General features: G+C 41.4%; 1 protein-coding gene across 2 annotated transcripts in view; it reads right to left on the bottom strand.

Annotated features, from left to right (window-relative positions):
- BIN3 (bridging integrator 3) overlaps window positions 1-25,963 on the bottom strand; it is a 42,484-nt gene that overhangs the window by 10,443 nt on the left and 6,078 nt on the right. For both annotated transcript variants that reach the window (XM_072634875.1, XM_072634876.1), the window contains exons 2-6: window positions 15,168-15,216; window positions 8,874-8,914; window positions 8,454-8,515; window positions 2,321-2,457; window positions 1,567-1,607 (exon numbers count right to left, since the gene is read on the bottom strand). In XM_072634875.1, the coding sequence (XP_072490976.1) occupies window positions 1,567-1,607; window positions 2,321-2,457; window positions 8,454-8,515; window positions 8,874-8,914; window positions 15,168-15,216 (330 nt within the window). The remainder of the gene's footprint in view (window positions 1-1,566; window positions 1,608-2,320; window positions 2,458-8,453; window positions 8,516-8,873; window positions 8,915-15,167; window positions 15,217-25,963) is intronic.

Genomic DNA, 25,963 nt, shown 5'->3' with positions numbered 1-25,963 from the left:
GCTGCTTGGTGCGTGTGAAATTGAGTCAGAAGCTCCCAGGGCTGGCTTTTCTTGGCTAGATTTGTCAAGCCCTAAGTGCCTAGCCTTGTCCTACTGTCTTTTTTACCTGCCACATGCCAGCTCAGACACCTTGTGCTGGTTAATCTGACTACCCTGTCCATGGTGGAGTCTCTGGGGTATGGCTTCTGATGTCCAGAAGACTACATAAGGACAGGCGACTGCTCTGCTGCCCACCTGCCTTCCTGGCTTTCTGTGAAGTCTTATCTCAGGAGGCTGGGGTGCCAAACCACAGGGCTGCCTGATTTATTTAGATCCTGGCTTCCTGACCAGTACAGCTGCCTGTCTCTTGTTATCTCATGAGACTCTCTCCACAACAGATTCAAACAATATACCTTGTTCCTTTTCTTATCCTGGCATTTTGGGTTGAGGGGTGACTGGGGCAGGGAAAGCAATTAACTTTGCTAGTAGGAGAGAAATTGCTCTAACTTACAGGCCTTGAGTTACACTTAAGTCTTTTGGTCATTTTCTGGAAAAGCTGGTGATTGGGAAAGGTCAGAAAGAACCCCTTCCAGCGGTTAGGAGAGTTACCTCCTAACTCTACCCCCGGGGCCTGGGCAGGGATGGATAGTTTATGATTCTATCAAATACAAAGGGCTAGACTGAGGATCAAAAACTGTTCTCTCTTGTCTAATTTTGGGGACCTTGATCTAGTTCTAATGATAATTTAGTAGATCCTACTTATCCAGGTCCCAGATGAATCAACTACAAGGGACCACCATAGAAGAAGTAATAATGTGCAGCTGTTGAACTGGAGCCTGGATCTTTTCTAGGTCAAAGCCAGTTTGGGAGAGGCCAGAGAAGAAGATGAAGTGAGGTGGGAGCTTCAAGGCAGCTTTCCTGTCTCTTGCCACCCCCACACCTACTTTTTCCCCTCAACTTAGGGGACCTGGGGAGCAAGTCTGTCTCTCTGATCATCAGCTGGAGACGCTCCCAACAGAGCAGATGGATCCCACTGCAGAATTTATGAGCTTGAGGGGTCATGAATTAGGAGGCCTTTCTAGTCAAACAATCACGCTGGTGCTCCCCCCATCTCCACCTCCCCTGCCCAGCCGCTCCCTTATTTCAGAAGGAGAATACTCTAGACAGCTGTTCTTCCACTCCTGCCCAGAGATGAAAGGCCTCCTGCACCTCCACTGAGGGCCAGCCAAGATCTCTGCTAGCTTAATTTGGCAAGTTCAGCCTCTACTGGGTCTTGAGAAGATAGCAAAAGGAAAAGGGCCAAATGAGCATGGTTGTATGGCAGGTCTCTACCTGGCTTGGCTGCCTCAGGTTCCTGCAAGGACAAGAAGTTGCATGATAGGGACCAGAACTTTGGGAGAATCACAGGTCTTAAGGGTCTTTTAGGATTGTCCCTTAGCAGTCCAATTTAGTCCTCAAGCTGCTGCCAGCCTGCTCACTTCACCCCTTGCCCATTGCCAGCCCCACTTGAGTTTTCCCCTTTATAAAGTGAACATCCTTGGCAAAACGCTCTAAGAATGTCAACCCTCAGGGGTGGCTGCTACTCACTTTTTTAAGGGCTCAATCACTGTCTTTTGGATCTGGTTCACCTGTCAAAAATAAAACACAGTGGGGTCAAATTCTGGGTGGCAATGTGGTTGTTCGGGCATTTAGGTTCTACTTCCTCAGACCAAACTATGAAGCTGGTTTGCAACAGACACCAGAAAGTCTGAAGAGGGAGATGAGGTTCTTTACCTCGCCCCACCCCCAGCTCCCACTGGCCTGACACTTTAATGATGATCAGTTAGAAGCCAGGATCTAGCACAAAGCCTTGTATATAATAAGTGCTTAATAAATATTGTTGAATTGAATGAAAACAAAGTGCTAGTCATATCTGAGACTACAGCAGGCTTGTGTGGATAGCCACAGGGATCCAATGGGCTCAGGTAAAGACTTATTACCCATTACTGGATAAGACTAGATGTGACATCTAGTGGCACTGCAACTGGCATCAGTCATGCTGTTACAGCTATCGATGTTGATCTCAACAATGATCTATTCCAGCATCTCAAATAGTTATTAGCTCAGTGACCTCTGAGGCTGTATGAGCTGTATGAGGAACCCCAGTAGGGCTAAGTCAGACAAATTCTGAGACATTTTAGCTTGGTCAGTCACACAATATGGAAGTATCTTGAGAGGCTAGGGTGAACCAGAAATGAGAATTGGGGCCTGTTGTGGATCCTATCAGAGATACTCAGTAGTTTGAAAGAAGACATGAGAAGAGAGAAAAAGGAATGCCCTTGGCTGCAGAAGACCTCATCACCTTTTCCTGGTTAAAGGCGTCCATCCGTTTCATGGCTGTATCTAGCGCAGTCACCATGTTTAAAAATTCCTGGTCTTGTTCACAAAGTGGGTTGGAGAGGAGATCGGAAGAGATCTTCACAGCTGATTTGGACATGGCTGTGGGAAGGGAAAGCTTAAAGGTTGAGTGGAAGGCCAGAGAACAAGGTTATTTAAGTCTCTATCCTTCTACAGTCCAGATGACAATGACCACTTTCACATTAACACTTCAAATTTTGCTGCCCACATATCTGGGGGCTAACTTGTCAGTCATGAGAAGAGCAAGAAGGGGGAAAATAGCAGACCTGAGAATTAGATACTAATGGCTATACGGTGCTTTTCATGCACCAAAGTAACTTATGTCTTTGGTTCCTGACAATGACCCCAAGAAACAGGGAGTGTAGGTATTATTTTCAATTTATAGATGAAGAAACAGGCTCAGAGAGGTTAACTGACTTGCTCCACATGACACAGCTAATAAGTGGCATAGACAGGACTCAAAGCAAAATCTTGATTCTAAATCCAGAGTTCTTTTCATTATCCTCGCATTTTGTGATGGTCCTGGAGGAAAACTGGCACAGCACACAAGGTCATTCAGCTCCTCCCAGCATGGGCCAGAATCCTACTGACACCTATTTCCCCTATATTCTCCTTTACAAGGATCACAAATTCTCAGTCAAAGATTCTTAAGTGATAATAGGATCTTTGCTTTATATGGCAAGCCTTTCTATTTAAATTACACCACTGGTGTGAGTGCTAACATAAGAAGCAACAAAAGAGGAGTCCACATTTTTCATCTTGCATTAGTAATGCAGGTTATTGTAATACAGCTATTATTCTCTCTTTAATTCTTCTCTGAGCTAATAAGCATCTCCAGTTCTTTAGATTGCTTCTCCTATGAAACAGCTTTAAGGATCCGTGCCATCCACTTCTTCCTAACATGTGTCACCTAGAACAAAACACACTACTCCCCAAAGAAATTAATAGTTGTTAACGTGGTGGCTACTTCAGGCTGTCATTTAAAAGTGAATGGAACTAGGAATCAAGAGATCTAGCCTTTAGTCCTGTCCTCACCACGGGGAAATCACCTAACCTCTGGAGGTCTATTCCTTCACCTGTAAAATAACAACACATTATCCACCTCAGGATCACAGTATCAAGTGATATGAATAAACTTTGAAAAATATTGCCATAATCCATATTAAGTTTTATAATATAATACTGTCTTAAGTGACTAAATTTATACAACTTCCTTTGAGGATTTTAAAGAATGGGATGGATACTCACTTGGTATGATATAGTAATGACTGGGTCTAGAGGCAGAGGTCTAAGTTTTTTCAGTTTAATGAATCTATGATGAGATTCTACGAAAGGACAGAATGTTCATATCCTTTATTTTAAAACGGCAGGGACAGGGCTGGGAAAAGAGCACTTGTAGGTCCTGGTCCCTTATTGGCCTTAAAATCCATACAGATTTTAAAAACAAATTCTATAAGGGACAAACAGGATGGGCTTGAGTTATGTTATGTGACAGAGAATGGGTATAAAACTTTCAGCTAGTGTTTTGTTACACGGTTTAAGTATTTTTCAGAAAAAACAAGAGAAATTCTGTAGTATATCTTCTTAGTGAATCATTCAAAGTGCTTTTAAGATATGATCTCACTAAGAAGCAGTGAGTTCATCTCTCCATCTTGGAGATGGGGGAAAAAGTCTAAGTCACATAAACTTGTGCTCATGTCAAAAATGGAGTCTATCAGCTGATTACTCTAGATCTAACCTTACTGCCACATTGTTTCTCTTCTCTCTGGACCTGGGGATACCTACATAAGGGGGCCATTTTTACACAAAACAATACAAAGTCTGTTGGGAGACAGGAATGTAAAATTCCTAGAAATGCTGAAGACATGGAGAAAGATTATTTTAAAAAGAGGGAAATTGTGGGAGAAATAAGTATGTGTGTGCGTATGAAACATAATGTATTTGGGGGAATAATATATAATATGCATTTTTAGTACCTTTTATGATCTTTAAAGACATTCTGTTACTTTAGAAACACAGTGCTTAGCACAGTTCCTGGCACACAGTTAAGCACTTAACAAATGTCTATTGATTGACTGATTATAATCCAGTTTGCTCATAAAATTTCGTGTTCAATACAGAGATGAGAAAAGACCTGAGAGAGGGGAACTGTTTCATTAAGAACAAAAAAGTCCTCACAACATTTTTTCTTCCTCCCCCCATTCCGACTCTTACTTTTCCACATTTCTAGGGGGGACATAAGTCTCTTCTTTGCCAAAATTATAGGCTATTGTGTGGCAAAGTCTTTGGAGTCTATTAGTTTTGCTTAGGCAATTAGCCACGGAGAAAAGCTGAGCCAGGCACCTGCTTATAATGTCACCATCTTACATTTGAAGTTTTTCTTAGTGGGATCTCAGGCCACTTGCTAGGCTAGTTAGAACAGGGTGCTAATAACTAAGTAGGGTCACAGAAACCATTTACATATGAGTCAATTAACCAGGCTCAACAGCCCAACTACATCTTTTAACTTTCAAAGATATGATGTTAAGAGAAGGGGGATGGGCTAGGTGATGGTTTATGGCTGATCAGGGCAAATGTATTGCTATTATTTGAAAAATTATTTAGAAATAATTCCTTTCTGAGAGTGGGTCACTTTCATATACAGTGGATGACACACTTGAAAGAATTCCTTGTGTTTATTGAACCAGGCTTCTCTTTGGTCATGGAAAGGGAGATAAGAAAGGCTGTAAAGAAAAAGGTGCCATGCAGGATGTACCACTGTTGAGAAAGATCAGGAACCCTTTAAGATTAGGACTTAACATATACTGGAGAGACATCTAGGGCACAGGGATAGGGCCTTTACACTGTATAGAAGAGGTGAAGGTTCATTCTTCACAGAGCCCAGGGTTAGATCACCTGGGGTCTTGATGGCTATAGTGCCATTTCTCCAGTCTAAAGGCGGGCAAAGGTTCAGTCTTGATCGATAATTACACACAGTAACCTTTCTGTGAGATGGCACATCAAGTTTTCAGGCTTTTCTCAGCTGAGCTGAACAGAACCAGAGGGTGTCAAGAAAGGGATGTGTGGGATCCATCAAAGTCTAGCCTTTGGAGTCAGTGAAGGAATCATCACTTCAGGAGTGGGGACAGCTAAGATCAAATAATAGCCTTTTTTATCTTTATTGCCTTCAAGTTGTCTGGGGTCAGTAATTCACTTTTGGGATTCTGGAGTTTTCTCTATGACCCTGGAATCAGTGTGGCTAAAGCAAGGACACCAACAGCACTGTTGGAGACTATAGGTTATATAGTCAAAGAGAATGATTCATTAGCATGAATACACTGCTTAATTCCCTTCATTTTTAAGGTTCTTTATCTGCGGAATAAAACAATTTAATTCCAGCTATGAAAATTCAGTAATGCCAACATCCCGGAAGGACTAAAACACTGCATCACAGATTCAGTGAAGGAAGTGACCTCACTTAGCCATCATTTCATCACATTCCATCCAGTTCCCATATGGTTACAAGACACTGGGCAACTGTATGGTGTTTCACAAACTATTTGCAAAGCAATTTCAAAAACACAATAAGACTCCATGTTTATTTACCACTTCAAAGTACTTTTTCACAATAGTTCACAAAAGAGAGAGGGAAAGTATTATCATCTCCATTTACATTACAGATAAGAAAACAGACTTAGAGAGGTGACATTATTTGCCCAAGTCACAAGGTAAATGAGCAGGACAGTCAGGCTTAGAAACAGTACCATGTTCTTTTTCTACTATACAAGGATAATTTTCCAGACCTTTCCTCCGTCCCCAATCTCTACCTCCCCTCTACCCTAACCCTCAATGTTGAAAAGGTAAAGAAAAAGGGAAATGAGAAAAAGAAAAAGCTAGTTCCAACTAAATGGAATTATTTTAAAAATCCAGCATTTTTTTTAAGTGCCATTTTTTTCCCTGGTTGGAACCAAAAATAGAGGCTGTGAATGAGTTATGAGTCAAGTATGGACCAATTCAAATAATCTGGATTAATGTGGTATGATTTTCCCTGGTTTAAACCCACCAGTTTAGCTATGGAAAGAGTCGGGGCTTCTGTTTATATTATTTGTATTCAGGCCACTGTTTGGGGGGAAGTGGAATTTTATTTTTTGCAGCTCATTATGATCAAATGAGATATATGTAAAGCGCTTTACAAACCTTAAAACATTATGTAAGTGTTAGGTACTATTGATTAATGTTATCATTATTATTTCTACTCTTAAAAGGATGTGGCATCCCTTTGCATAAGTTCCTCAGCTCTTATGATGAATGCTAAAAAGCCTGTGACAGAAAACATATACAAGGGTATTCCAAAAATCTTCATGTAGTTTTAGACTATTAAAATATATTATGTATTCCACACAGATTCCAACTAAAAGGGCAAACTCTACCAAGGTCATACTTAGAGTATTTGATACTGCAGAACAGAAATACATAATATGTAAACATTCCCCTTGTGAGGAGAAGGGAGTGGGATCTATGGAGTGCAATGGTAGTTCATATTGCCCTTGAACAGGAGGAGGAAAATGTTCAGCACTGTGCTAACCCAGTGTTGGTTCTGGTCTGCCTTTTTCAGGAATGTCTGGAGCTGGCAGTCAGTAGAAGGTAGGCTCCTCCACCCTAAATTCTAGGGACCCTGATAGGAATGCCTGGAGAGTTGCCTAAAATCCCAAAGGACATATCTTACATGGGTGGAGTGGACCCCACTGAGCAGCTGCCACTGACCACTCCCTACAGACTCCCAGCATGCTCTTCTCTGTTCCATGAAAAACTCACAATACTAATTATTTACTAAATGTGGCCTGAGGAGGCAAATCTGGATTTCTCATTCTCTTGTCTCCCTGTAGGAGCTGATGTGAATTATTTCCTCTCTTGTGTCTTATGATGTGGATGGAAGTTCAACAAGGGCAGTCCAAGCTGGAACACTTGTTCAGTTTCATCAGAGAACTGAATAATTAACAAGGGCCTCCAACTGGGCAGCCTGGGTGCTATTTCAGAAAATGTTGCCAAGGTGCTACAAGGGTGCCATCATGGCCTACCAAAATCAACTTTCACTTTCTCTGAAATCTTCTGGTCACAAAATGATAGGGCCAAAGAATGCCAGAGTGAGAAAGCATCTGGGAGATCATTTAGTATAAGCCCATCATTTAACTGAATGGCAAACCAGTCTTTGTAGGTGTTTCTCCCATCATTTCCGCAAGGAAAAACTTTATGTACAAGTTAGATGGGACTCCTTGGGAGAGCAGCCTCAATGAGCAGCTATAGATTATTGATATGTGCTTCTGTTCCAAGAGGAAGGCTAGTGCTGATTAGCATGATAATATGAATTGCCAACAAGCTGGGTTTTTTGTTTTTGTTCTTTTTTTTAAATGCAAGAGCTCCAGTATATAGTTTTTCTTCATTCAAGAGTGGCTCTTGGTAAGAGATTTGTATCTCCAGGACTTCTGGCTGGCTCCTGTTAATTTTTACACACTAGATCCTCTCAGACCTTTCAGAATCCTTAGAACTAAATACAGGGCAGTGTTAAAGCATTCTTCAGCCTGTCTGTCATAGAACTACATGTTTTAGTCCACATGACCTTCTCAAATCCAATTTCCAAGATAGCTCTTTGCTCCTGAAAAGCAAATCCCTTATTTCCCAAGGAATCTATTATAACTTCTGTCAAAGTTCATATCTGCAAGGGCCTGAAAGGACAGAAGAGAGCAGCCTAGATTCCAACATGCCAGAGACACTTTTAGCTTAAAGTCCAAGTTAACTGTAATAGCATTCCTGTCCTCCTTGCTCCAAGCTTATCAAACTTAGTATCAAATCCAACAGGACCCAGAAGTAGAAAGAGGGCCTCCTGAGAAGTTAGGGAAGTAGGAGAGTTTTGGTAAGAATAGTAAGCTTGCTCTGACGAGGGATGGTTAACCTAGGGCTAACTGTCAGTCAATATTTTTTGATGAGCCATCCCAAAGCTAGTCCCTACAACGAATAGCCTTGGGGTTCTCTGCGATTCTCTATGACATCCGCCACCCTCCAACTCTTGGGTCCCAGCAATGTGGGGTGGGACCTCCTACCCAGATCAGCATCGGTGCTCTTTTTCAGGTCCTTCTGCAGCTTCTTGGTCTGATCCTCCAGCCTGCAAGGAAGACAAAGAGATTTTTGGCTCCCCTAAGCTTCTTTTGGTTCCTAAATCCTACCTTCTCCTCCAGGATGCTGCTGGAGAAAAGGGATGCATTTGCTATGGAGATTTCAATCTAACCCAAAAGACAACCCATTCTACAGGCTTCCCTAGACAGGGTATCAATGAAGAATGAGGAACATGGGGATCTGGCAGTATAATGAACTGAGCTGCCCTGACAGTGTACTAATGGGGGTGTTCTCCAAGTCACTAACAGCATCAAACAAATGTTACAAATAGAGAAATTAAACAAAATAGAGCTGTCTCTCCCCCTTTGGAGTCCCTCCACCTCCTTCTCCTGGAGTTGATCACTTACTGCTGGAGTTTTCCATATTCCCTTTCAAAGTCTCTTTCCACCTGTAATGAAAAGCAATTCAATCATCAAAGAAATGACAACGTTGGAAAAAAAAAATCAGTCCTTATTTCAAACAATATATGATAATCACCCCCCACCTAAGCCTCCAGGAAGCAACACTGTTTAGTTTCTGCAAGTGCTGACAGTTCTCCAATGACAAGTTCTCTTTGTGTTCCTTGACTAATTAATTGCTTGATTCAGGGATGAAACTGCTCTCCTATATGGACCTTCTGGGCAAGTACCAGCAGATTGCGACCTTATTCTTCCACCAAAGGGGCAGGGGCAGAAATTCTTCACCCTCTACTCCCAGAGCGGTGAAAGAAGAAAATTACTGAAACTATCTGGCTGGGGAGATAAAATCCAACTTTTGTTTAGTTAGCCCCTTTTTCATACATACCAAAGAGAACTGGATTTATTTGTATGTTGGGAGTTCAGCTACCTACATGCCAGATGAAGTTAAAGGTCCTGCTCTGTTTTCTTATGAATCAGTTTCCTCATCAAGAAAATGGAAACAATGGCCTGACTGCACTGTTAGCTTTCTATAGGCAATACTCAGCTTATCTAGGATGTCAAATAATATCTGAAAGGTGCCAGGAAGTATTAAAAGAAAGTGGCTAGAAGCATATGTTTTTAATCCTAACAACTTTCACGTGGAAGAGAAAAAGGATGTCCCTGGTCAGAGAAGTAAATGTCATAGGTATGACTTGGTGAGCTTCATACAGGCTTTCTCAAATAAGAGGATTTATGTACACTTCTCTCTCATCAAACTTGCTCACCTTGCATTCTTCTTTGGGGGGATGTGTTCACTGATGGAGTCAAGATCTTGTTTGATTTTAACAAAATGCCCCCATCTGCCTCAAGGCAGAAAATCTGGACTCTCACCCTTCCTTGACTTCCAAGTGCCATCTGATAGTCACTAAGCAGAAAACCACCAGAATGTCAGGGGTCATTAGAGGAAGGAGGGCATGTACCTGCCAAACTGAGAGGGACTGTTAAAACCACATTTTTCAGAGTAACTTGTCTTTTGTATACTTCCTTAAAACTCATCACTTCCATGAAGACCAGTCTGATTAAGCATTATCCTAAAGCTGCACCAATCTTACTACACAGGTTGGGTTATGTATTGATGCAGAGTCAAAGTAAAGCTCAACATAAGCTACTCAACCACAGAATGTCAGGGCTTTCTGGTCAAATCCCTAGGGCCCAGGGAGAGTCAGAAGTGACTTAATCTAAGGTCACAGAGCCGGTCAATGGCAGAGTCAGACTTGGAATGCAGGTCTCCAGAGCTCTCTCCTACTTCCTTATGCTTCTCCTTTGATAACTGCCAAGTTGCCTTATCTGTTCTAGCTTAGAGGACAGAAATATATTTTCTTCACTTTATAGACTGGCAACTAGAACCTGTGCCAGACCATGGCAAAATTGTAAAGCTGGCTACGTCTTTGGTACCTCCACCCTTCCAAATCTGCCTTCTTTTCCCTCTGCAGTGAGGTTCCCTACTTTCCTCTATCAAGGGCCCAATAAATGTCCTCTTACTTTCTTCCCTTCCCTGTTTCTCCTCCTAAGAAAATCTGTTCTCAGGAGAATAAGCTGAAACTTATTAAGGTATAAATAACTAATAACAGCTTAAATAGTGCTGTCCCTCTCAAGGGAATGTACATTTTTAAAAACCTGGATCAAATGAAATAATGAATATACAAGTGCTGTGTAAACTATAGGATACTTGGTGAAATATAATGTGTTGTTATTGCCATTTTAGTAGGGAGTCTTAAGCTAAAGTAATGATGCTCCTGGGATGGAATTTCTGACATCTGAGTCAGTGGCAAAGATATTTAGGGGGTAGTGAGGTCTTACCTATGCTCCTGAAATCAGACAGCATAAATAGTTACCTACTTAGAAAGACCCTAGGACAGAGTTCAAAGCCCACCTCCCTCAGTTAATGGTTAACAACAGCCAGCATTTGTATAAGGGCTTTATATACATTATCTCATTTGATCTTCACAACAACCCCTAAGAATTGGCTGCTGTTATCTCCATTTTACTGATGAGAAAACTGAGGCAGAGAGAAATAAAGCATCTGAGGGCTTCATGAAGCCCTGAGCTCAAGACATTGCAGGCCCAGCGCTCTATGCACTGACTGGTCTCTAACGACCAATTTTGTGACCATGGGCACAGGACTGCCTAGGACAGTCTTAGACATTTAGCAAAATGCTGTTAAGGGGATTCTGCACAACACCAATGCTATTTTTAACAAGAATTCTGAGGGTGAGTGGCATGCCCCAAATTACCCAGTAAGCTGGTGACTAGGGTTATGCTTGGAGTCTGGTGCCTTGTTTCAAGTCAAGTCACCAGGAGGTGGCAGGTGAGTAGTGTGTCGTTATATGTTAGGTCTGCAGATGAATTTTAGCATTTTAGCTCTGCTAGAACCAATCCCTGAGAGGATGAGAGCAGAGTGCAGGTGGTTTCTTGGAGAGAAGGCGAAAGAGTTTGCTGAACTCCTGGAGCTGTGACCTTTGGCTTCCACTCTTCTCTTCTGCAATCCCACCAAGTGTGCTGGTGTGTGGGATGTCAAAGAACACCTGGCTTCTCTGGACTAAGATTGCTCAGACTTGTATAGAGCAGGACTCTAAGCTTCCAACTAGGTCGGTTCATCCTAGGATGCACATGATCTTGGTCTTGCACAGGGGCTGGAAGCTGAAAAGGGCAGTCAGGGGTAGGAACTGATACCTACATCAAATGCCAAGAAAGAATGCCCTAAAGCCTATGAAATACTGGAAGAAACCATGATATCCTTGGGTCTCTAAAAGTCAAGTGCTGGACCACTTCCATACCTCATCAATTAAAAGGGTTCTCCAACTTCCACAAGAGAAAACTCTGAGGGAGGATTTTCAGTCCCTCAGACAGAAGGCACAAAAAGATATTTTATTTCCCTATTCTCAGGGAAAGATTTAACCAGGAAAGATCAGAATCCATTTAAATACTTGTTCCCTCTGCCAAAGGAGCAACTGGATCTCAGTCAACAATGCTAGACATGCATGGACAATAGAGGATCTGAAAGGGCTGGGTCAGGCTAATGAAGTGAGCTCATGGACTGCCAAGCTGGAGTCCAATGACCAACGCTGCTTGGCTGCTCCCAACATTCTCCAAGTTTGGGGCTAGTGCCCATGCAAAGTATGACTTCTTGTCAAAGAGACTAGAAAGACTCTGGCAAGGGAAGGGGTTGGAGAAGGCTGCTGAGAGGCCATTCCAGCTCTAGGACACCATGGTTCTTAACGAGCAAGAAGACTAGGACAAGAAGGTACAAGGACAGATGGGGCTCACACTGCAATAAAAAGGCCAGAGAAGGCTGCAGATTCCCACCCCTCCCAGGAAGCAAGGGTTCAAATGGCGCATTCTCCTGAGCCTGATACTACAAGAACTGGGTAAACACTCAGAAGGAATGCAGACAAGGCAACATCTACTTTGCATGTAACAACCTTGCATCAGCAGAAATCCAACCTGACAGGGTTTTTTCCTTGCCTTGACATGGAGAGGAGGACCCCTTTAACTTATAGACTCAAGTGAGTCTGGGGATAGGTAATAGGTGAGTCATGCAAAACGAAGTTTTGGACTAAGAGTCCTTCTATTTTCCCTGTAAGTATAGGGGCTCTCCACTCTTTCCTCAGAGGGATGCTCTAGCCACTTTGTGAGATTCTGGGGATTGTAAAGGGACCAAACAAAATGATAGCATTTTGATAAGGATTTTTTTTCTTAAATTTAAGTTTCAGTTGTCTGCTCCCATAGAGAATATGCTAATCCAGCAAAAGTTCCAGAACTTTCATGAACAACCTGGGTGCAGAGGAACAATGAGGGCAAAGACACAATGCCCTCTTTGTGCCTGATGGTTGAGTGCCTTGAGCCAAAAATCTCCTGAAACTCCCTGAAGATAACATGAGCATTTATTCCCATGACAGCGCCTCTGTGACTTCCAATAACCTAGCTATACACATCTGCTCCCCTCCCAGAAAGCGCTCAGACAAGAAAAACAGTGTGCGTCACTAGTGTTCAGATGGCAGCTGCCAGAGATGCTGAGATGTACAGTTGTACAGCCTGGGCCTGTTTGGAGAGATGAGGTGAAGGTGGTGGTAGGGGTGAGGGGCAGCGAAGAGGAAGAGCTGGTAAATACCAAGACTCCTAAGGGTAAGGTAGTATGGACATCAAGGAAATAAACCCAATGATGTTTCTTAACCCAAGCTGAGAGCTGTTTGGACTCCTTCCTTAGGGATCAAAGACTCTGATCATAATCTCACTAAGCTGGGGTTCTAGCTGCTTAGTATGGGCTTATTTCTTGAGAGTTTACAAGGAGAAACCAACTATCTCCAGGTTCCCCTTCTGCTTCAATGAAAGCAAGGTTCTCTGTGGCAGTTAAGAATGTGAGAGATTAAGAGGAAAAAATTCTGTCCCAAATGAAGCAGGTCCAAGGAAGGATTGAGATCAACCCAGGTTTTCTAAGCTCTACCCACCTGCTCTTCCCTCTATAATCTTGGTTGCCTAGGGAGTCATTTTGCCACTCCAAGTACTCTGTCAGGCCCAAGGGTTCTTTCTAGCCAAGAGTTCTACAAACAAGCTGGATCTTAGCCCTGTACCTTTCCAGGGAGCAGCATGTTCCAGGAGGAACAAAGTTCATTTCAGTAAAGGAAGGAGTAGTTTTGTTTTGTTTTTTAATATCAACGATAGGAATAGAAGACCCTTCCCAAAACCACTTCTCTTTCTGATCTGCCCTGTATTAAGCCCTGGAAACCTGGGGCCACACCTTCCCACTTCCTGTAGCCGGCCGGAGCCCAACATCTGCACACCCAGATTCTTTGAGCTCTGGCTCAAAGTCAGATTGTGCAGATGGATGGCCTCATTTAAGTTTTGAGGTCTCCAGTATCCTGACTCTCGATGACAAAGTGGGAAAACTTTTTTTAGGATCCAGGAGTGGTTTGTACCCCTGGCCTCTTCCCCCCAAAACTTTCATAAGTGACTAGGCTATGGATTTCCTATTGATAGAGTTGTTTCGAAGTTTGCTCTGAATTTCATACTGGCTGGCAGAAATGTTTTGCTTTTGATTTAGTTACCTCAGTTAAAGAGAGAAGAACCTATTAGGCAAAGAGGGAAAGAATCATATTTGAGAGGCTTAAATTCCCAGAATCATAGAATTTCAGAGTTGGAAGGGCCCTCAGTTGCTAGTCCAATTCATACCTGAAAGATTCTTCAAGGTTCCAAACTAAATTCAAAGGACTTACTCAGATGGGGAAGCCAAAAGAAGCCTCTTTCTTATGGGGTTTCCAAAAATCTTGCAAAGTGCACAAAACCACTTTCTCTCCAATTCTGGACACAAAAAGAGGGCTCAAAATAGGGGCAAGATCTAACTTCTGCAGGAAGTATCTTTACAATCAGAGGCTATTGAACTGGATGGGACAATCAAGGGAAAAACCTCCTGTAGAGGCGTAACATCTGAAGCCTACTTCTCTGGAGCTGACCTATTCCCTACATATTAAACTGGCTTAGAGCCTCATCCAAAGTAAAGGACAAACTTGCATATGTAGCTGGTAGGGGGAGGAGGAAAGGATGGGACAGGAATTGGTGGGGAAGGCAGGGTTTCCCTATGAAGTCAAGATAATAGGAAACCATTTTAGTAGACAATTAATCATAACTTCTTAGCTGATGCACAGCTGCAGTGGCCACTGAACAAGAGACGTGGTAAGGGTCTAATACTGCTGGCTTCAACTTAATACAGGAATTCTCTATGGGAGTACAAACTCTATCCTGATCTTCCAAACAGGTTGTTGGCACTTCAACTCTTTCTCTAAGAAAATGAACAGAAGCTAGAGGGAAAGTTATTAGGCAGTAACAAAGAATGGCTATTCTGGAGAGATTATATTAGTAAGAATTTCTGGATTTTCTGCATCAAATTAGGTTTAGATCATTAAATTTTATCCTATCTCTGGAGATGGGCTTGTTTAGAGCTGGTAATTTTCCCAGATCCTTTGGAACTCCCCCATTCATCTGCTCTTCAGAGGGGCAGGATACATTGATCCAAGGAAAGAAAAGGTCTCAGGACTTGAGGACTTTGGGGCCTTAGCCTGTGCCACACTTTAGATCTACAAAAGTGGGAACAGAGTCAAAGGCTGCTTTTCTTTTCCACCTCCAAGACGTGTTGGGTCAAAATCACAGCTCCATTAGAAGGTCATGTATGGCAAGATTGGTTCTTAGGGAAGAAATTAGGTTACTTACTGTCTTAGGGACAATCTGTTTCTTGGGCTGCCCAATCTTGAATGGAATCCTACAAGAGATAAAGAGAAAAGTTATAGGAGACAGGGAAGAATGTACTACTGTAAGGAAGGGGATAAAGTAGATTGTTGAAATCTAGATAACTCTCTTTTACAATGCAAGGAGAATTGTATTTAGAATTAGAGAAAATGGGTTTGAATAAGCTCTGCCACTAGCTGTGTAACCATAAACAAATCATTTACTTTTGTGGACCTCAGTTTCCTTAAATGACAGGTTTGGGATAGATTTAAAATCTCTTCTAGTTCTAAATATCCTGACCCTGTTTCAGGAGTATAAAGAAAGAGGGCAGGTAGATTACCACCTGAGATATTATTCCCAACTCAGATCCTTGTGGCAACTTACAGCTAGGCTTAGTTTCAGGGCAATGATCTTCTAAAGAGTGCTTTTTCAAATTCAGACCCTGGAGAGCATTCTCCTGATCCTATCTTTGCTGATAGTTACTGTGGTATTAAATAAATATAAAGGGAGGGGTGGGGAAAGAGAACTGTTTCATGAAGAATTAAACTGTTATGAAGTCCCAGAGCTATGAGAACTTTCAAAGATAGTAGTTTAAGGTAGCAATCATCATACTTAAAAATCCTTATATTATTAAAAAACAAACAAACTCATATTGATTATCTTCTCTGCTAGTACCTGATGATTCTAATACATCTGTGGATCTAAAGTGTTCTTTTTCCTGGCTGAACAGAGGTGACAGATTTCAGGTACACTTAGAAAATTGGTTAAGCTAAGTTCCCAGCAGAAACTGATGAGATCCAAATGAAGCTGAATATAGAATCTGAGATTCAATCTCAAATCTGTCTTTAAGTCAAGTCAATAAGCATTCTTTAAAGTGCTTACTATGTGTCAAGCACTACAGAAACAAAAAAAAAGCAAAAAGAAAATCACTGTCCTCAAGGAGCTTACATACTAATGGGAGAAGACAACACAGGACACATAAAAAGGAGCTGAAAAGCAGGAAGGGTGCAAGGTAGGTATTCACCTGGGGGCCTGATGGTGAAGTCTGGAAAGTCACAAGCAGAACTGGGAGAAGAGTGAAGGGTTGATGTATGGTCCTTGTCCTTTCTCAAAATGGAGGTTCTTCGAGGAACTCACCAATGAGAGAAAGGGGCTACAGGAGAAGAAGGATGTCCTAGGGACTTGTTTTGGTCCTACTATTAAGTTCTGTATCTTCAGGCTCTCTACCTGACAACAGGGAATAATCCTACTGAGAAGTGACATGACAGTCGGTGGAAAAGAACACCAAATCATGAGTCACTTTAAGCCTTCCAAAGCCTCAGTTTTCTCACCTGTAAGATGAGGACCCTAATACCTACCTTGCTTATCTCACAGAGATGTTGGGAGGAGCAAATCAGAGAGGATGTGAAAATACTTTGAAAACTGTGAAGTATTATATAATGAAAACCATCATCCTTATTATTATTCTTGTATACATATTCTACATATAGATTATTTGTATATTCTACACACACATAAATTCACATACACACATAGCACACCAGATGGACAAGAGAACCAGTGCCAAAGCTAGAACCCGGGCTCAGACTGGGAGGCAAAAGACACTTCCTGGTAGAACTGTTGAAACTGTAGATATGTCTTAACATTAGATAGGGTAGGGAGTCACTGGGATCAGCCCTAATAGATGAGCAAATTCAAGAGAGCCCTGGAGGCATGAGAATGAACTAATCACTTCTTACAACTCAGCTCCACTCAGCTTTACTGAGTATACATACGAGCTTCCTCTAATGCAAACTTCTTGCTTCAAATGTTGCAACTTACCTGTTCACTCACGGCTCCTATCATTCTCCCTCATACTTTTCCTCTGTACCTAGTTCTATTTGACCCAAACTGACCAACATTGCTTCTAAACCCAACAGTGTAATTAACCACCGATAATAACCCCAGACGTTGATCCGGTGGAGAGGTTGGGCCTGCCTGAGTCACAGCGGTTAAATTTAATTTCTGGAGGACATCCTGTTTATTGTTAACCCAGCCCAGTAATTTGGGATGGTTAACCCTCTAGGGGCTGGCTGGCCCTGGCAGCCACCAAAATTCACGTGGTTTCTATAAACAAATAATCCTCAACTGTATAATTACTGAAGAAAAGATCAGGTTGAGGGATAAAGAAGAGAAGAGAAGTAGAACCTGCTTCTCTTTCTCAGCCTGGCTATGAGGGGACAATAGCTAGGTAAGAAAATCCCCTGAGACTCATTCCTAATTCCCAACTATTCTTCCTAAAGGGTGAGGATTAAAGTCCACATACTGGTTTTAGACAGCTGGAAACTGCCTTTAAAGCTATTTTTGAGACCCCTTCTGTGACAGTGTAAAATAAGGTCCTCAGAGTGGCATCATTATGAGATCAGCTACTGTTTTCCTTGAGACCTATGGTGTGGAAAGAATGCCATGGTACCAATCCGAAGACTTGGATTGTAGTTCCTAGCTCTGAGACCGATAATCCCCTGGCACTAATCTTCATCTCTTTGCAATCTAGTTTCCTCATCTGTTCAAAACAAAATGAAGTGTTAGGGTGGGAATTGAACTAGAAGGCTTTGTGTAGACTCCATATAATCTTAATCTGAGAACCCAGTAGAAGAGTGAGACAAGAAGCAAAGCTGAGCCATCGAATTTCAATGTGGTTTTCAAATGGATCTGTACTTAAGAGATGACATGCTCCTGACAAGGGATCTGGGTTCTATTCTTTATCATCTCTATCATCGCTATCTGGATAAGAATTATAATTATAAAAGTTTTAAGAGTTTAGAACACTATCTGAAGATCTCCCAGTCTGATTGCTTTATTTCAGAAATGAGAAAACGGTCCTAGAGAAGCTAAATGATCTGTCTTAAGGAACATAGTTAAGGGCAAAATGACTAGAATTCAAGTCTCCAGATGGGAAAGCTTTAATGATTTGGATTCTGAGTTAAAATGTATTTGTCACTAAAAGAAAACAAACAGGGGAGGAAAAATCACCTAGTCAAATGCTTCACACGAGAATTTGGAGGGCAGTTAAGGTTACCATGAGTAGAAGGCACTGCTGAAAGCGATCATCAACCCAAAGGAAGAGATTTCTTGGTAGCAGGGATGTTGCAGGGTATGATGTCTACATGTAAAGGAAAAGTCACATGCATATCCAAATGTCCATCTCTTCTTCCTCACTACTGAATTTCAGGCCTTTAGGTCATACCTAAAGCCTGATTGGTCTCCCTGATGTTGTTTTTGTATTCCTGTTGATCCTGCTCCACTGCCACCATATTAAACATCCTAAAAAAATACCTGTTATGCCACTCCTTTGCCCAGAAAATGGTCCCCACTGCATGCAGGATGAAGTCCACTCCATGCCCCTTAAATTGTCATTTAAGGTTTCAACAGTCTGGATAGGGCTCCTAACCTGAAGTATCACCTCTGGCTACAGTGTAGAGGCCTGGTAGGGATTAGATTTAAGACAGAGCGAGGTGCTGGCTTACGAGTCAGGAGACCTGGGTTTGAAACCTGGCTTGCTACTGCCTCACTATGACTCTGGGCACGTCTAGTGGGTGGCAATAAATTACCTCTATGGTCTTGTCCAGTTCTGATGTTCTTTGATTCTGGTTCCTAGCCTATTTCTCACTTTTCTTCAGTGAAAAGCTTCTGCTGTAGCCATGCTGACCCAGTTACTCACAGGAAACTCCTGCTCCCTCAGAATGCCTTCCTATCTCTTTTCTGTCTGACCAAAATCCATGCTGCAAAATCTCTCTCAAGTCACAACTCTCTTATCACAATCAACCTCAGTGATTCCATCCCTCCTTTTACTCCTAAGAACTGCCTATATTATTCACCTGGCATTTATCACATGACTTGCTTGATTTTTGTTATATACACATCTCATCTCCTTAACTATGAGACTGTAAGTACCTCAAGGACAGGAAGCAGGTATTATGCTTGTTTTTATTTTCCAGTCTCACACAGTGGTAGGTACATGTTGAATAGCCATTTCAAAAAAATGTTATGTGAATGAGATTCTCCACAGGAACTACTTATGGAGTTCCATAATTAATTCTGTGCTAGGGAAGAGCTGCTGCTCTCCACTAAGGTCAAGATGATGTAACATCATTGTATTTGGGGTCTATATTCAAACAAAGAAGAAGCAACAAGTACTCGGAAAGGATGGCTCTCTTGGTATCTGAAGACCAACCACTTGGTTGCTGGCTCAGGGCAGGGAGCTAGTTTCAGTTTGAAAAATGAGAGTTGGTGAAATCATCAGAGCAGGACAAGGGAAAACACATAAAAAGATTCAAGAGAGGAAATATCAAATAAGGGGAACATTCTTGGTTCAGTCACAAGTTGCCAAATAGCAGATATGCTCACACTTTGTTATAGGACTAGCTTAAAAATGAGAATATATGCCTTGCTGTAGAAAAACTGGAACTCTTTTGCTAGAGAAATTGAGATAAAAACCACACTGGTAGTACTGGTGCTGTGTTGAAAGAAAGAAAGAGAACAACTACAGATTCAGTATAACCTTCTATGATGTCCTCAATCTATCTCTGTTGTTTCCATGGTGTTTGAAGTGAAGTTTTGACTCTGCTCCCCTGTGGGAATGCAGCATCTTCCTGATGAAAAACAGCTGCTCTGGAAAAACTGTGGCAGGGGTGACAATATCCCAGGATTCTGGGGAAGAATGACCATGCTTGACACAGCAGAACTTATATGCCCATGGCAAGCCTTGAAGGAACACTCACTCCAGTGTATGGAGCTCATAGTAATTCAAGGGGATATTATTTATTCATCCTCACAGCATTCAAGGAAAGCAGAAAAGGCACATGGATTTAATTACATTTAACTGAACAAACATTTATTAATTTCCCAACACAGACAAGCAGTGGGAAGTTTTTCCATAAGTATCACCTTTAAGAAGTTTACATTCTACTCAGATTTTCCTCTTCATATTACAGAAGAGGAAACAGACTCAGGAAGAGGACATAGCTTGCTAATACCTAGAGAACTTCATTGGACTGAGAGAAATCAAGAGCTCACAGATCAGTTTGGAGTGAAATTCTCTACCCTGCCTTGCTCTCCAGACCATAAATATGGGTTCTAGAGGTCAGGAACAGCTACCCAACAGGGAAAAACATTTTCCACAACTATTCCTTACATCCCCACCCCCTTACCTAAAACAAAACCAAAAAATCCAACTTCTATGTGTGCAAAGAGGGAAAAAGAAAAAAGAGATTCTATTTTCTTTCAAAACAAAGAAAAGTCAACAGGATGTTCCCCAAAGTTACAAATATACTTTTTCAAACAGTAAATATCTTTATTAGCAGCATGATGCCAGTTGGCTAATTTTGTCTGTCTCAGTAAAACCTTTCCAAAAAAATTGCTCTTGTGTAATGTCTATTTACAAAAACAGTTCTTCTGCATTTTCAACTTGCGGGGTTTCTCAATCTTTTCTCTTGTCCCCTCCTTTTTCTTCTCTACTGCAGAGGCAAGGACAAGAGAGATGCTCAGACAGTACAGAGTCCCCTGATCTCAAGCTGATTTCTTGACACATATTTTCTTTGGAAAATTCTTCTTTCTTTTCATCAAGAGTATTAATAAGTTAGTTAAATCCTAAACATATTCTTTTGGCTTCTATTGGCTTTTGCTGGCCACTGAGCATGAAGTGTCCTTAAGTTTGGTCTGGGAATGGGGAGTGCCCCAAAATTATTTTTCATAAAGAAGTAGATGATTCAGTCTATGTCATCCTATGAACTTTTGTTTAATGTGACACCTGATGAGTAGGGGGCTAGAGCTGAGTAAAAAGCATGAGGTAGTCCATAATGGCTGAAGACTCTGGTTATTCAGGGGAGTGAACTGGGCTTACTTGCTGAATTACCAGGAGCAGGAAAGTAGGTAAGAAGGAGGTTGGAGAATTAGATTTTTGCTGTCTTGACAGGATTTCTACCCCTTCCTCTACCCACCTCTATCAATGCCCTTCCTTGCTTCTCCCAAAACAAAACTAAAAAAATTTCAGGGTCACTCATTTTTAGGTTTACTATCTATCACCAGTTCATAACTTAATCTATCAGAGATACCTTCCCATTGGCATATAGATAGAAAAAAACTAATAAACAAATAACTTCTCTGGTAGCCTTAGGGTTATTTAAAAGAGGAGACATCTAGAACCAGGGTAACATCTATCTATTGGGTTCCAGCTTCCCTGTTTGAAAGCACTTGCTGACCAGACTGACCAAGGAACAAGAAAAGTCCAGCCACATCTAAGTCAGAAAAGTTTTGACTGGAATCAGACAGTTTCAGTGTCCATGTGCATCTGTGTCAGTGTCCATGGCAACAATAGCCATAGCGAACCTCAGTTCCCTTCCCCTGAACAACCACCAGCCTGATGTATGCCCATTACAAAAGGGAACATTAGCAGTATTCAGCAAATGGAGTTAGAAAATATACATGTTTAAAAACCAGGTGCCAGTCTTTGTGACTGGTCTCTTTGTGACTTTGGGACATATGGGACATCTGATTCAGAACAGTCATTCTGCTCAGCTGTGAGCCTTCCTTTTCTAAGCCGACCAGACTAGAAATCACAGCCAGAATCAACATCTCCATGTTCATGGTTGACATATACACAGCACTTTTGGAATTGTGAAGCACTTTATGAACTTTACCTAATTTGATTTTCACAACAATCCAATCAAGTCATCAAATTGGCACTACAGATATTAGTTCCATTTTATAGATGGGGAAGCTGAGGCTCTCAAGATCACACAACTCTTCACAACATCATGCAGCCTAAAGATGGAAAAGGTCCTAGTAATCATTTAATGCAAGGATCCTTAATCATTTGTGTGTTATGGTTCCTTTTAGCAATCTCGTGAAATTCACTAACACCTTCTCAGAGTAATGTTTTTAAATGCATAAAATCAAAAAATAGTATGACAAAGGAAATCAACTTATATTGAAATAGTTATAAAAAAAAAAAGGGCTCCAGGTTAAGAGCTCTTGATCTAATCCAACTTGATCTAATCCCTTTCTCCATCTTTGAGGAGGCTGAAATGGAAGTCCAAACAGCTTAAATGACTTGTCCAGCTATTCACTGAAAGAACTGGGCTCCCTGACTCCCAATCTGAAGCTCTTTCTATAGTGCCAAAGGTGAGTGAGGTCCAAGACACACAGGACTGTCAGCAGGTCAACAAGTTCTTACTATGGGTCTGGCACAGTGCAAATCATCTTGTTTCACAGATAAACGCTCATCCCAGAATTCACTATTGCCTAGACCAAGCTAACAGGTTTGAAACTGAATGAAGACTGCTTCCCAGATAGGTTAATTTAATTCACATTATAAGAAGGCATTGTGCTACACATAGGGGAGATAAAAAATACAAAAATAATAAAGAGAGTACCCTAACCTCATAGAAAGAAAAAGCACCTACACACATCAGGAAAAAAACAACACAACTCTATCTGAAGAAGGCTCACAGAAGGTTTTGAGGAAAAGCAGCATCTGAGCTGGTCCTTGAAGGGTAGAAGGATCCTAAGTCAGATTGTGGGATAGTGAGCACAAATGCTTAGAGGTGACAGAGCACTCTAAGAAGTCCAGTTTGGACATGTAGAGTATGTGACATGGAGTAATGTGAAATAAAGATGGAAAGGTAGGCTGGCATAAGGCTATGAAGGATCCTGAATGACAGGCTATGAAATTTATATTATATTTAGTAGTCAACAGGGTGGCTACTAAAATAGACTAAAAGCAAGGGGGTAATGAGGGCTTGAACTAAAGTGGTGACAGTGTGAAGTACTGGAAAGAGATTGCAGAGAGAAACAGCAAGACTTAGCAAGTGACTATGTCAGGAGTGAGGGAGCACTCAAAGAGGCTTGGAGGTTTGAGTCTGGGTAATTAGGAGAATGGTGGTGGGCGCAACATGTTGAATGAAATAGAGAAGCTGGAAGAAAGGACAGATTTGGTATGCAGAGTAGATTAACAATGAAGTAACATTCAGCTAAGGATATTCAAGAGGAAGTTGGAAATAAGAGATTGGAACTGAGGAAAAAGGTCAGAGGTAAAGCTGGAGCTTCATAGAGTTGGGCACTGAAGCTATAGGAGTACACACATGGCTTTGTCAAAAGAGACATTACAGAGAAAGAAAATAGCCAATGACAAAATTTCTGCTTCTGGAATTACCAAGTGAGAAAGGCAAGAAGTGAAGAAAATTAAGGAAGATGAAGAAGTTGCCAAAAAAATTGGCAACTTGTGTTTTCTTTTGGTTGTCTTGAGAACACGATAGGTATTATGCAGTCGTGCAGAAGTGGAAAACATACAGCCTGCAAAAACTCCCAAGTGCAGTTGAACCAGATTAAAATGTAATTAGGAAATAATGAACAAAATAAATAAAAATACAATGAAACAAATAATTTTACATTTTAAAATTAGATCAATAGGTGGTCCCCAAGGATCCTTATGTGTGGTTTAGGGGCCCCTGTTTCTCTCTAAGTTTGACACCACTGGTGTAGTGAATCCAGTCCTGGTTTTGGAGTCAGGAAGGCCTAGGTTCAAATACTCTCAGACACACAATAGCTGTGTGACCCTGGGTAAGTCATTTAACCTCTTGGGCCTCAGTTTCCTCACTGGCAAAGTGAAAGGGTTTGAGTCAATGACCTCTCAGGTTCCTTCCACCCCTAAATCTACGATCTTATGATTTTACAGATATGATCACACCTACTCTCACAATTCCGAAATGGAGTATGTGTGGGGCAAATAATCTTTTATAAAGAAATTTACTCTGCAGAAGGGGAAACTGAAGTAGAAACGAAATCGTTCACTTGTCAAGTCAACTGCTGAGTAAGGGACCAGATCTAGCTGGCCTGGCTCTTTTTATGGTCTAAGGACTCCAGAAAAAACCATGCAACCTTTAGTCCTGGTACCATGATCTATTCTTACTCCTCTCAACTAGGTGGTGTCCCCAGTAGCCATGAGCAGAGGTAAGAGTAGTCAGCAGAGATAGAAACAGAGGATGGGCTTCTATTGTAGAGCCAGTTTTAGAAGTATGCTTGTGGCACATGCTGCAGGCAGAACCCTTTACCTTATTCCTGATCCTGGAAATCATGTTTGCTCAAGCAAGGACTAATCTATGGGACCTGAAATCAGCTCAGAGCGCTAAGAGTCAAATGTATACTGGCCATGGGAAGCTGCAGCTTTCTTCAAGGTGATTGTTCAGTTGCAATAAACAAGATATTCTGGCCAAGAATGTTGCTTCAGTAAAACTGGAAGACAGTCATCAGGGAAGGTGTTGCCAAGGCTGTGTGCTTGACCAGTTTCCAAACCCACAGTACAGGTTTTCATAAACAACATGGACATAACCTCTTGTTTGCTTGGTTCTTTCTTTTCTCCATCATCATATGTTTAAAAAAATAAAAACAATTCCCCCTGCCACCATACTTTCATTTAGCTGGTGTCAAAGGAGAGAGCAATAGTCTAGACTAGCCTCCTAAGTGGTCTGCCTGTTTCCATTCACTCAATGTAATTCATCGTACACATACTCCCAGATTATGAATGAATGAAAAGCATTTATTATGAATTTCTTATGTGCTTCAATACACAGTTTGTATCACATCAATCCCATGCTAAAAAACCTTTAATGGCATTCCAACATTTATAGGATGAAGTCCTAAAGAATCCTGGCATTTGAGACCCTTGATAATCTGACTCCATTGTGTCTTTCTAATGTTATCTCCACTACCTCATTCAAACTGTTCTCTGCTCAAGCTGGATGGCAGAGGTGATGTGGTAGAGTAGAAAAGCTACTGGATTTGGAATCAGAGGAATTAGGTTCATATCATTGCTCTGTTACTTACAACCTGTGTAAGCTGTGGTTGACATCTATATAATGCTTTAAGGTATGAAAAATACATTATCAACATTATTTCTTTTGATCTTCACAATAATCCTAGGAGATAAGTAAGTACTGCTATTACTCCATCAGGAAACTGAGGCTGAGAGAGATTAACTGGCTTGGTTATTGTCACATGACTAATTAATATAGGAGGCAGGATTTGTACACTCATCTCAAGTGGTAGCAAGTTTAGTGCCATTCCCTTTACAACATACTGCCTTCTCCATCTGGCTTGAGCAGAGAAATATGAGTAAGGTAGCAAGTTGCTTAATTTCTCTGGACATCAGAAGCAAAGTGGAATAAGGTAGAAGTCACTGGACTGTGTATGTCAGTTTTCTTATCTGTAAAGTGAGAAGATAAGAACAGGTGATGTCCAATGTTCCTTATAATTCTAAATATAATTCCTCCCTCTCCCTGATATTTCTTGCATATTCTGGTCTCCCATGCCAGAATGTCCTTCCTTCACCTCTCTCCTTACATAAATACTTGTTGTTCAGTCATTTCAGTTGCGTCTGACTCTTTGTGACCCATTTGGGGTTTTCTTGGCAAAGATACTAGAGTGGTTTGCCATTTCCTTCTCCAGCTCATTTTTACAGATAAAGAACTGAGGCAAACAGGGTTAAATGACTTGCCTAGGGTCATACAACTAGTAAATGTCTGAGGCCAGATTTGAATGCAGGAAGATGAGACTTCCTGACCCCAGTTCCAGCACTCTATCTACTTGTAAGTTAGTTGATCAGACAAATTGGCTAGAAAAGGATCATGGTACAATGGGAAGTGCTGAATTTAGATGCAGGGGACATGAGTTTGAATTATAGCTCTCCTACTTATAGGGGGATAGATTTAGATCTGGAAGGGATCCCAGAAACCATCTAGTCTGAA

This window comes from Notamacropus eugenii, chromosome 1 (assembly GCF_028372415.1).
Source record: "Notamacropus eugenii isolate mMacEug1 chromosome 1, mMacEug1.pri_v2, whole genome shotgun sequence".
NCBI classification, from domain to species: domain Eukaryota; kingdom Metazoa; phylum Chordata; class Mammalia; order Diprotodontia; family Macropodidae; genus Notamacropus; species Notamacropus eugenii.
The sequence above is the reverse complement of the archived record's forward strand: the minus strand, read 5'-3'. Positions and strand labels throughout refer to the sequence as shown.